The sequence below is a fragment of the Pipistrellus hanaki genome, assembly GCF_964339955.1.
Source record: "Pipistrellus hanaki genome assembly, chromosome: 16".
NCBI classification, from domain to species: domain Eukaryota; kingdom Metazoa; phylum Chordata; class Mammalia; order Chiroptera; family Vespertilionidae; genus Pipistrellus; species Pipistrellus hanaki.
The window spans coordinates 20,634,246-20,647,134 of NC_140518.1; the positions used below are offsets into that span (position 1 = coordinate 20,634,246).

General features: G+C 34.8%; 1 protein-coding gene across 19 annotated transcripts in view; it reads right to left on the reverse strand.

Moving 5' to 3' along the window:
- BCAS3 (BCAS3 microtubule associated cell migration factor) overlaps positions 1–12,889 on the reverse strand; it is a 463,099-nt gene that overhangs the window by 358,186 nt on the left and 92,024 nt on the right. For all 19 annotated transcript variants that reach the window (XM_084861666.1, XM_084861664.1, XM_084861665.1 and 16 more), the window contains exons 8-9: positions 9,915–10,022; positions 7,602–7,678 (exon numbers count right to left, since the gene is read on the reverse strand). In XM_084861666.1, coding sequence (XP_084717792.1) covers positions 7,602–7,678; positions 9,915–10,022 — 185 coding nt within the window. The remainder of the gene's footprint in view (positions 1–7,601; positions 7,679–9,914; positions 10,023–12,889) is intronic.

A 12,889-nucleotide genomic window follows, 5' to 3' on the forward strand; every position in this document is an offset into this window, starting at 1 on the left:
TTTTCAAGTTTCACATAAAATTACCATACTAGTCATTATTCTAATAGCTAAATGAGGTTTTTTTATTTTTTCCTCTACAGTTCCCCTTTGATTTTTTACTTTATTTAAATAAGAAACAAATCTGGTAATCACTATTTGCAAAATATTAAGCATTTTATACAGTTATTACAAGAACAAGAGAGAGAAACTAAGGCAAATCATTTAAAGGTTATAAGTCTACAACTTCATAAGTCAAGTAACAAATGTTTGAAGAAGCCAGAGAAAGGATACAGTTGGTTCAGGAATTTAAGGGCAAAAGATAAAGAATACATACACCTAAAAGGAAGATATAATGTACAATTGGGGGGTTGGGGAAGAGAGAGAGAGAGAGAGAACCACTTAAGTATGAGGCCAAAGAGAAGAAATCCACAAAGAAATCCTCATTAGTAAGATGTTGGGGGACTATTTACATAATCCAGTCCAGCCAATAAAAAATGATAAAAAGGATTATTTTGAGGTTCTCTCCTTTCAACAAGAATAAATCACCTATTCCTGACAGTGGATGCCATCTATGCATAGAAATACCAATGATCTCTACTAACCAAGACACAAAATTTAGTCAAGTATGTGATGTCTGTAACTACCAATCTGTACTTCTCAATCCTTTCACTTTTTTCACCCAATCACCCAACCCTTTTGCCCCTCTGAAAACCATCAAGTCTGCACTCTGCATCTATGAGTCTGTTTCAGTTTTTCACAGAAATGCTTCAGAGAGACTAGTGGAAAGACTGAAGAATGAAAGAATGCAAAACACCTAACCTAAAGGACTCCTGGTTTATCATTCCAAAAGTATCTGGTTAATATTTTCACAAATGTTTTCTTCTAAAATGTACACTAGAGAATCATGCTAAGGTTATCTATTTCATAGTTTTAGTCTCAATTTGGAATCTAAATTTTTGCAATCAGGAGACAAACAAGATTTTTTTAAAAAATAACCTTTCCTTCCCATGGCAAAAATAAATAAAATATAGTATCAAAAAATAGCCTTTCTAATTTTCAAATTGCACTGCTCACGTACACACTATGTAGCAGAAAGCCCCAGTCTATATTGATCCTAAAAGACATAGAGTAATCAATGCATGACATTTCATTCAAATGCATACTTCTTAATAAAAAAAATTAATAAATTAAAGCATATTTATTAGGTAATGGCCAAAAAAGTCATCTATATAGAAAACTTTTTCAAATATTCAAATAGTGGTCTCAGCTAAGAGCCAGATATTTTAAAGCCATTTTTGATGGAGATCTTTTTATAAATGTATATTCCATGGTTCCCTGAATTCAGAGAGCCTTGTGAGAAGCAATAGTCATCATTTTGAAAGGTGGGTGTTGCTGTGTTCACAAACACTGGAGAAATTCACATTGATTGGCTTCCAATATACCTAGTTTTCATTTCACCTCCTTCAATTACCATCTATCTTGAGATTTCATTGTTAAAGATTTAAAAATTTATTTTTGCTATATCTACTACTTAATGTTGATTATGGCTAAATATTATGGGGTGAAAACAAAGGACAAAGGCCCTTAAAATAGTACAAAAGAAAACACTCTAACAAACAGTATGCATCACTTAGTTAAAAGATTTCATTTATATACTCATACTGAGTAAACTAGTCCTATTCATACAAAAATGAGCTTTTATATAAATGCATACATATATTCCACCGGCATTTTTAGAGCTAGAGAAATGAGTATAGGTACGGTGCATAAGAAAGTTTCCCCCTGTTCAATGTCATTAAATAAATAAGAATATTGAATTGTGGCATTACATAAGAGGTAGCTAATCTCCTGAAATTTAAAGTCAACAAAATCTAACTCTCAATTCTAATAATCATTTTGCTTCACTAGATACTAATAAGTATATATTCTAATTTCTAAAACAAAAGCATACAACGGAAAAGTACAGTTAACAATTCATTTTACTTTTAGAGTCAATGTTTTTAGAAACTCAGTGGACCTCAAGAGTTACAGTGTATTGGGATAAAAGCAAATTGTTTTTCTGCTCTTCAAAAACATCTTACAGCTGGAATCAGCAGAACATCAGCCACTCAGCACTATCCCAACTTTATAAGCATGACTTCTTTAAAGATTAACTGTTGCCTCCAGCTAAACTTTGAAAACAAGTGAAGAGGGGAAAAACCAACCCGCTATAATATTAGCACTAATTCTAACAAGTTTCCAATGTTTGAGAACAAAGTAAAAAAGAACTAGGTATTTAAAAACTTGGGTTTCTGAATTTAAGTAAAGATAAAATTCAAGAAAAGCACAATAAATGAAGATTCTTCCAATACTGGAATAATAAAAAAGGCACAAGACATACAATTTAGAGGCACCCTCCCAGAAGTGTGATCCTAAAGGAGAGTTCACCTGAACCTGTCACACTCTGCCTTATTTTTCTTGGTAAGAATAACTCAAAAGAGTCCAGACCTTTGTGGGGACAGGGAGAACCAACCCAATGTCTGCATTTATGGTCAAATGATTCTCAACAAAGATACAAAGGCAAGTCAATGAGGAAAAGAATAATTTTTCAACAAATGATGGGTCGCCTAGAAATCCACATGCAAAAGAATTAAACTGAACCTTGACCTCACACAGCATACAAAAATTAACTGTAAATGAATCAGAGACATATAAGAACATATATGCAAAAATCACAGACACAGACCACAGTGTGCTGATAGCCAGAGGAGAGGGGAGGTGTGGGCTGAGTGGAGGTGAGCAAAAGGGGTGGGGTGGGGATGGAGACATCTGTATTCATGTCAACAATAAAAATATAAGTTAAAAAATGAAAAAGCTAAAAGTATTAACCTCGTGTAACAAAATATAGTGGTAAATCTTCACAACATTAGGTTAGGCAATGTTTTCTTAGATATAAATCCAAAAATAAGTGATAAAAAAATAGATAAGTCGGACTTCATTAAAGCTAAAACTTTTGTGCCTCAAAGGACACCACAAAGAAAGAGAAAAGACAAAACTCACAGAACTGGAGTTTTGCAAAAAACATGTACCTGAGAACTGACTACATCTAGAATATAAACAGAACTATGTCAATGCAGAAAATACAACTCAACATAAAATTTAACAAAGAAGATAAAAGATGGGAAATGCAAATTAAAAGTAGAATCAAATACCACTTCGTGAGACCCTAATAGAATGGCTATAATCAAAGAACAATAACAATTGTCAGCGGGAATGTGGAGAAATTGGACCCTGAGACACTGCTGGTGGTGATGTAAAATGTTGCAATCACTCTGCCTGGCAGCTCTTCAAATAGAGAAGGATAGAATTACCATATGACCAAGCAATTTGATTCCTAGATACATACCCAAGAGAAATGAAAATGCATGTCCACACAAATATTTATATCCAAAAGAAATGAAAAAATACTTCCCCAGAAAAACCTAAAAAAAAGCATTATTCATAATAGCCCGAAAATGGAAACTTAAAGGTCCATCAATTGAGAGACAAAATGTGTTATTACACACACTATTATTCAGCAATAAAAAAGAAATTAAGAATAACATTCCATCATCTGAACATAACAGTTTATCTGTCCACTCACCCACTAAAAAACAATTTGGTGGCTTCCACATTATGGCAAGGTGAGTAAAGCTGCTATAAATACCATGGGCATGTTTTAAGTGGACATAGTTTTCAACTCCTTTATGTAAATGCCCATTGAAAGATAAATGTGTAGTTTTGTGAGAAACTATCAAAATGTCCATTAGAGTGGTTGTCCTATTTTGCATTTCTAGGAGCAATATATGAGATTTCCTATTGCTCTACATCTTTGACAGCATTTGGTGCTATCAGTAGTTGGCATTTTGGCTTTGCCTAATAATGTGGCATCTCGTTGTTGTTGTTATTGTTTTTGTTTAAATATGATTTTATTGATTTTTTTTAAGAGAGAAATGAAGAGAGAGGAATAGTGAGATACAAAGATCCATGATAGAGAAATGTCGATAGGCTGTCTCCTACATGCCCCCATACTGGGGATTGAGCCTATAACCCACCCATGTGCCCCAACCAGGAATCCAGCCATTGACCTCCTGGCTCATGGGTTCACGCACAACCACTAAGCCAAACCAGCCAGACTATTTAAATTTAAATTTCACTGATACACTACCATTGAGAGCACATTTTCATATGCTTATTTGCCATCTGAATATCTTCTTTTTCCTATTTTAAGGTCTTTGGCCCATTTTTTAATCAGTTTGTTTTCTTCCTGATGAGTTTTCAGAGTCTCTATATAGTCTGGATAACAGTCCTTTATTAGATATGTCTCTTACAGATATTTTCTCTCAGCCTGTGGCTGGTCATCTCATTCTATTGGCAATGTATTTTACAGAGCACAAGTTTTTAATTGCAATAAACTCCACCTTATCAATTACTTATTTCATGAATTGCGCCTTTGATGTTGCATCTAAAAAACCATCACCATGCTCAAAAGTCATCTAGGTTTTCTCCTCTTATCGTCTATACATTTATACTTTTGTGAGTTGCACTTATAATTAATTTTAGTTAATTTTTGCAAAGGATGTAAGGTCTATATCTGGATTCAGTTTTTGGCACATGAATGTCCACTTGTTGCAGCACCTTTTGTTGAGGATGTCTTTGCTCCATTGTACTAGCTTTACTTATTTGTTAAAGATCTATATCTGGCCGAAACCGGTTTGGCTCAATGGATAGAGCATCGGCTTGGGGACTGAGAGGTCCCGGGTTTAATTCCGGTCAAGGGCATGTACCTTGGTTGCGGGCATATCCCCGGTAGGGGGTGTGCAAGAGGCAGCTGATTGATGACTCTCTCTCATCGATGTTTCTAGCTCTCTATCTCTCTCCCTTCCTCTCTGTACAAAATCAATAAAAATATATTTAAAAAAAAAAAAAAGATCTATATCTGTACTCTCTATTCTGTCCCACTGATACATCTGTCTATTTTTTTGCCAATGTCAACACTAAAAGTGAACTCTAAAACAAACTTTTGCCATTATATGTTTTATGGGTTGAATAAATGTATACTGACATATAACCATCATTGTAATATGATAGAGTATTTTCACTGCCCTACAAATCATCTGTGCCTATTTATCATCTCTGCCCTCTCCATTACCCCAGAAACCACTGATCTTTTAATTATCTCCATATCTTTGCCCTTACGTATCCATAGACTTTTCCTGAAAGCATAGGTAAAATTTTATGTTTACTTTTCTTAACATTATCTCATAAGCATTTTACACATTGCCATGAAAGTATCATGAAAATAATTGTATATGCTAATTTTAAAAAAGAAACATCAGGAGTTGAAGAGTACTGCTAAACAGGTAGGAATAATGTGCAGAGAATAAGAAAGTCTTAAGTGATTTCATTGAACATATTTGCTGAGTGTCAGTCTAGTCCAATGTATATAAATGAGAAACCAAAAGAAGAAAGATAAGATTTGACTTTTACCTTGAGTTGGACTGAGTTCTCACATTAACATTTCAAACCTTTCTTAGAAAAAAAAAGCTCCTATTTCAAAAATTAAAAATAATTGTACCTTTTTAAGATCCTTTAAATTCATTCCTTACATTTCTTATTCAACATATATGAAGAACACATGCTAATACTAAGAAATAACATTAGGAATACATGTTCCTCCTTCAAGTAAAAATGGGGGGCAATGGAAAGAGTCACTTACTTATTGTATAATCTTTTGCTCGCTCTCTCTCTGGAGACTTCCTATCTACGTTTCAACTGAAGCACACTGGAAATGACTGCTAATGACACCTATCAGTCCTTGTCCTTTGTTTTCTTAATCATACATGGGTTTTAGATTTCCTCATCAGACAGCTGCTCAGGGCCACCTTTTCTGTACAGCCAAAGACAAAGGTGTCTCCTTTCTCATCATACTGGCTGCGTTCCTTTCCAGTTCTCTATCAGCTCTCTTTACCTGATCCTTCACCCCGTTGGCACAAATTCCCAAGATGCTTTCTCTGATGGACACAGCTGTCTCTACTAATTTTACAGACCCGATTCAAACATAACTAACGTACTCACAATTGTATTACACAAGAGCTTTTCAATTTTAGACGTTAAATGGTTGCACGATCAAAACAACAGCCTCATAGACCAATGGAACAGAATTGAGAATCCAGAAACAAACCTACATGTGTTATGGGCAACCAATTTTCAGCAAAGAAGCCAAAAACACATAATGGAGAAAATAAATAAGAGGTGCTGGGAAAATTAGAAGGCCACATGCAAAAGAATGAAACTGGACTGCTATCTGTCACTATACACAAAAACTAACTCAAAATGGATCAAAGTCATAAGCATTAGATCCCATGAAAAAATAAAATATATAGGGGGGAAAAACATATGTAGTAAACTTATGGATCTTAGTGTCAGAGAGGACTTTATAAAACTACCGTAACACCCAGCAATTCTCCTTCTGGGCATTTATTCAAAGAAAATGAAAACACATTTGAAAGCTATATGCATCCCTATGTTCACTTCAGTGTTTTTTATCAGCGCCAAACCATGGAAACAACCTAGGTTTGTTTAGATAAAGAAATGTGATACATACACTGGAATACTACTTAGCCATAAAAAGAATAAAATCTTACCATCTGTGACAACATGGATATTATGCTAAGTGAAATATACAGAGAAAGACAAAAAACTACCGTCTTACTAAACTACAGTAGAAAAAAAAAAAATTCTAACTCCAGACTTTCTTCAGAATCAATTCTTGCTGGAATTTTCATCTTTCTGGCCGGCCCTACAATCTTAGACCTGTCCATTACCTTTTTTAAAAATTCCTCTCCCAAATGAGTGTGGATAATAAAGATCATTATAAACTGATGAACCAAAAGATAGATATAGAGACAGTAAAGCAACAAGCAGATTGTCAAATTATAGCGGGGAGGGGAGGAGGATCTGGGGGAGATAATATTATAGATCAACCAAAGGACCTGTATACATGCATATAAGTACAACCAATGGACATAAAACTCTGGGGAGGGAGGGGATATGTGGGAGGGAGGGAGGGGGGCAAAAAAAATCATTAAAATATGTAAAAATAAAATAAATAAATAAATAAATTAAAAAAAAAATTCCTCTCCCTCTCTACCTATGTATGTAGGTTCTATGCTTATTTCTGCCCATCTGGGCAGTAAAGTCTGAGGGTGTGGAGAAAAGGAGGAGGGAGAAACAGGCTCACACATTTCACCCAAGATTAGAGAGGGTCAATTTGGGGGGGAGAAGGGGGGAGTGACATTTGCAACATTTTTAACAATAAAGATTTAAAATTTTTAAATTCCTCATGTGTGATAACACAGTTACCTCAAGTATGTTATGATAATTTATTAAACAACTGCTTTAGAAGTACAACATAGCTACATGAGGAGAATATATAAGAAGAAACTGAGGCAATCTAGTACAAGGCTTGCTTAGTAATACGTGGAAAACGTGTTGTGGGTTGAAAATTCATACCATAAAATTATTGTACTAAATAAGACATCAACAGAAACATAGGAATATTCTAATAATTGAATGCCAGGAAATATCAAAATGGTACATACTTGTTACAAAAAACTTTTTTGTGAAAGTACAGCTATCAAAGGCAGCAATTTTCTCCTGCAAGACTACAACAAGGATCCTAAAATTAGAAAGAAAGAAAAAAAGAAAGAAAAAAATTTTTAATGTGAGTGTGAAAGTCTATAGAATCATAAATGTATTAAATCATCTAGATTTAAACAAGTATCTATCTTTATAACTTTAAAAAAAAACACAAGCACTTCTTATATAATTTAGGCTAGAAATATATGCCTCATAAAAGGCAAAAATATAACCATAAAATCCTTAATAATCAAGGTAGAAATTATAGGAATAAAAGTGACAGAGAACCAACCACATCTCAAAAAAATTTTTCCTCTGAACAAAATTTTGTCTCCACTCATTATAAATCAAATAAATCTACATTCATTAAGAATGTAGAATATCAACAAATTGCTGACTATTTACTAAAAGTGTTTTTTCCACTTTTGGCTCAAAGTTATGGAATTGAACATAAAATGGATTTATCTAATTTGTCACTTAAAATTATTGCTGAATTTCCCAACACAAAAGAAAAAGAAAAAAAAAAACCTCAGACAACTATTATTCAGTGCAAATGAGTCATTTCTGATTGACTCAATATATTAAAAGTTAATCAGATTCTGCCGAAATCGGTTTGGCTCAGTGGTAGAGAGTCGGTCTGTGGACTAAAAAAAGGTCCCAGGTTCGATTCCGGTCAAAGGCATGTACATTGGTTGCAGGCACATCCCCAGTAGGGGGTGTGCAAGAGACAGCTGGTCGATGTCTCTCACTCATCAACGTTTCTAGCTCTCTATCTCTCTCCCTTTCTCTCTATAAAAAAATCAATAAAATATATTTTTTTTAAAAAAAGTTAATCAGATTCCGTATAAACTATAAGTTCTCCCAGAGATTTACAAATAATTAGGAAAATAATTTAGTGATAAATTTTCTTAAACTGAAATTCCTAAAATACAACCCAAATATAGTTATATTATAAACTACATTTTAGAACTGTTCCTTGCAAAGACATTAAACAGGCAAATTTCAAAGTTTTTAAAATCAAATAAAGATTATAATGATTGGCAAGTATTTAACATACTGGTCTTTGAATAATTTGATATATCAAAGGATAATTACATTATCCCAACAACAATGTATTCCTCCTATTTATAATAATAAAAGCATAATATGCTAATTAGACCAAATGTCCTTCCAGAAGATCTTCCAGACGAAACTGGGGCAGCAAGGGAAGCCCACATCCCGGGTGTCTGAGGCAGCCCCAGGGAAGCCGGGTCCCAGTGCCAGAAGGAAGCCGGTGCTGACAGCCGGGGGAAGGAAGGCCTACTCTTGCACAAATTTCATGCATCCGGCCTCTAGTTTCCTATAATTTTTGAGTTTGACATTACTGAAGTTGAAATATGCATAACAATTAGACCTTCAATATGAATTTCATTCAAATGCTTTTACATTAGTATCAAAGCCAATGTGTTCTTTATATTTATCACTATGTCTACCCTTCCTACTATGTCCAACCTTTCTGAGTCACTTTCTGATATTCCATTAAAATCTAACCTGAATCTTTTATTATAAAATTTACTTTATATTGACACAGCATAAAATATTTCATTTTCCATGTTCTGTGTGTTTGCTTTATAATGCAATGGAAGAATTGTACTTCGCACCCATTAACTTGATCAAGACATTTACAATGTTTCAGTTTGTGCAAATGTAAAAAGTAAAGTGTTGAGTAACAGAAGATTCTTAGGGTCCCTTTCTCCTTCAATGTTTTCATTATTACCAGGTCCGGCAAAGGATCAACCCAGATCTAAAAATTTTCCTAGACAATTTAACAAAACAGATGTTAATGAAGGGAAGCATTAGCTCAATTGTAGTAGGAATGAGGAAAAAAATCTTTTTTTGCAGTTCACAGTTCTAAAAGGAAAACACATTTCATATCATAAACCAATAAATACAGAAGTACATACATCATAAATACTAAAAAGTTAAGTGATGTATATAAAATCATTTCAAATAACCTTGATATGTTTGCTCAGATATGTTCTACTCTTTTCCATTTCATTTTTAAAACACTGGTTATAATTCACTAAATTTAATCCAAAATCCACTAATGAGTCAAGACTAAAAATTTGAAAACATTTGTTAAGAAATCTTCAGAACTACTCCATTTAGCAGAATTCAAAAGGTGTTTTCTGCAATTTAAAAAAAAAAAAATCATAGGTAGTCAATTATATTGGCAGGGTTCCACATGCCCAGGAGATATGCTACTTTGTAAAAGAAATACATGAAAAAATTCTTACCGTTTATTGCAATGAAGATCATAGATAGGAGTTTTAAACTGAATGGACTTAACCATTTCCCCAGTACGAAGTGAATACAAATCCACACAACAATAAGGTGGGCTAGTGCTAAAAAGAAAGAAAAAAGACAAATGCCATTAGTTTTCATATGGTAGGTTGGCCAGTAAACTCTATATTTTCTGGGTGAAAAGGTGAAGAGCTTGAGAAATACAGATTGGTAGTGACAAAATAGTAAATGTAAAGTATAACAAAGGAAGTATAGTCTATAATATTGTAATGTCTATGTATAGAGCCATGTGAGTACTAGAAATATCAGGGAAACACTTTTTTTTTTAATATATTTTATTGAGTTTTTACAGAGTGGAAGAGAGAGGGATAGAGAGTTAGAAACATCGATGAGAGAGAATCATCGATCAGCTGCCTCCTGCACACCCCCTACTGGGAATGTGCCCGCAACCAAGGTATAATACATGCCCTTGACTGGAATCGAACCTGGGACCTTTCAGTCTGCAGTCCGACGCTCTATCCACTAAGCCAAACCAGTTTCGGCAGGGAAACACTTTGTAAAGTACATGGGTGTCTAGCCACTATGCCACAGACCTAAAACCAATATAGAATAATACTGAATGTAAACTGTAAATGAAAAAAATTTTAATTCAAAAAAATGTTAGTGAGAATGTGGAGAAAAGAGAACCCTTTTGCACTGTTGATAGGAATGGGAACTGGTGCAGCCACTATGGAAAACAGTATGACGGTTCCTCAAAAAAAAATTGTAATTTGCCCTAGCTAGTTTGGCTCAGTGGATAGAGCATCAGCCTGCAGACTGATGGGTCCCAGGTCAATTCTGGTCAAGGGCACATGCTCGGGTTGTGGGCTAAATGCCCAGTGGGGGTGCATGCAGGAGGCAGCCAATCAATGATTCTCTCATATCATTGATGTTTCTACCTCTCCCTTCCTCTATGAAATCAATAAAAAATTGTAATTTGGCCGAAACCGGTTTGGCTTAGTGGTAGAGCATCGGTCTGCGGACTGAAAGGTCCTGGGTTTGATTCAGGTCAGGGGCATGTACATTGGTTGGGGGCACATTCCTGGTAGGGGGTGTGCAGGAGACAGCTGGTCGATGTTTCTCTCTCATCGACGTTTCTAGCTCTCTATCTTTCTCCCTTCCTCTCTGTAAAAAAATCAATAAAATATTTTTAATTGTAATTTGTTATTCATAACAAAAACAGTTAAATGTTGATCAATAAGGAATGGATATATTGTGATATATTAATGTAATGGAGTGTTTCTAGAGTATTACTCAGCAATTTAAAACAACAAATTATCCATACAATAAAGATGAACCTCACACCATTATGAACTATTATAATAAAAAAAAAGGGGGGGGGGGAGTCGCGGGGGGAGCCAAGACATAAAAGTTTACATACTGTGTGAGTCCCTTCCAATGAAAAACTAGAAAGGCAAAACTATAATAGGAAGCATATCAGTGGTTGCCAGTGACGAGGGAAGGAGGGAAACTATATAGTATAAAATGGCATGAGAAATTTTGGGGGAGTGATGGAAATATTGTTGAGTTGTGATTATATTGGGCATTCACACAACTGTATACAATTGGCAAAACTGGGTCAGGGAGGGGAAAATCTAGTAAAACTTTAACTTCAATCTCTAAAATTAACACAAGGCAAAAATTCTTCTCTTGATGTTCCCAATAATTAAACCAATCCTCTGCTGAGAAGCAATGAGTTAATAATAAATGAAATTTAACATTTTGCCCGACCAACTGGGTAGTTAAAAGCAGCTTGTCACATTCAATTAGCCACTCACTACAGCTACTGGTACACAGAAACTTGAATTCTGATCATTTCACTGGCATAATACACTGTCACAACTGAGATTGTTCCTGCAGAAAGCCTCCCATAGAGGTAGACAAAATAAATGCAATGAAGGCTGTTTATAGAGTTGACTTAATAAGACTTGATAGAACTAAAAATTCTATTGGTATGTGCAAAACCCTGCTTTTTCAATGCCTAATAGAATAAAGATAACTCTTTAAAATAAGAATTTTCAGAAAGTCACACCTTCTGTCAATAATGTAACTGTGTATACGCTTGTTCTCTTCTTTCTCTCTTTTCAAAAGCCTTGACCATTTCCCTGGGACACAGTTCAAGACAATCTTAATTTTCCTCATGGGTAAGCTGACAAGAAAGCTCTCCATAACATCAGCAGTAAGCATGCCCCATAACAGGAAGGGCGTGTGTTATACTGAAGCATGCAGATATGACATACAAAGCTTTTACTTAGTATTCTCGTATACCCTAAACAGTGCCCCAGGAAATCAGATAATTAAAGTTAAATATCAGCAGAATGAAAATAAAGAAAATTAAAACAGCTTATGGTCAACACTGTAAATCAATTAAGCTTAACCAACTTACATAAGACTCCACCCAACAAAAGCAGAATACTCTTTCTTTTGAAGTGCCCACAATTACATTTAAGCATGGGCACTTGTGATCTATTCCATTATATCACACTTCGAAAATCTATCTATCTAGTTAAAAGTCTTCCTAAACCATATATTTCTGATCACTTATTCAGTTTCAGAACCTATCAATGACACCCGCCCTAGCTGGTTTGGCTCAGTGGATAATGCGTCAGCCTATGGACTGAAGGGTCCCAAGTTCGATTCCAATCAAGGGCATATGCCTGGTTGTGAGCTGGATCCCCAGTAAGGGGTGTGCAAGAGGAAATTAATCACTTATTCTCTCTCATCATTGATGCTTCCCTCTCTCTCTCTCTCTCTTCTCCTCTCTCTCTCCCCCCCCCACTCTAAATCAATAAAAGCATTTTTTTAAATGACACCCCATTGCCACAGAATAAACGTTAACCTTTTATCTAAGCAAATAAAGCCCCCATAATATGAAAATTGTTTTAAGTATTTTAGTGAACATTTTCTTCTTGTACTCTAGTTCATATAC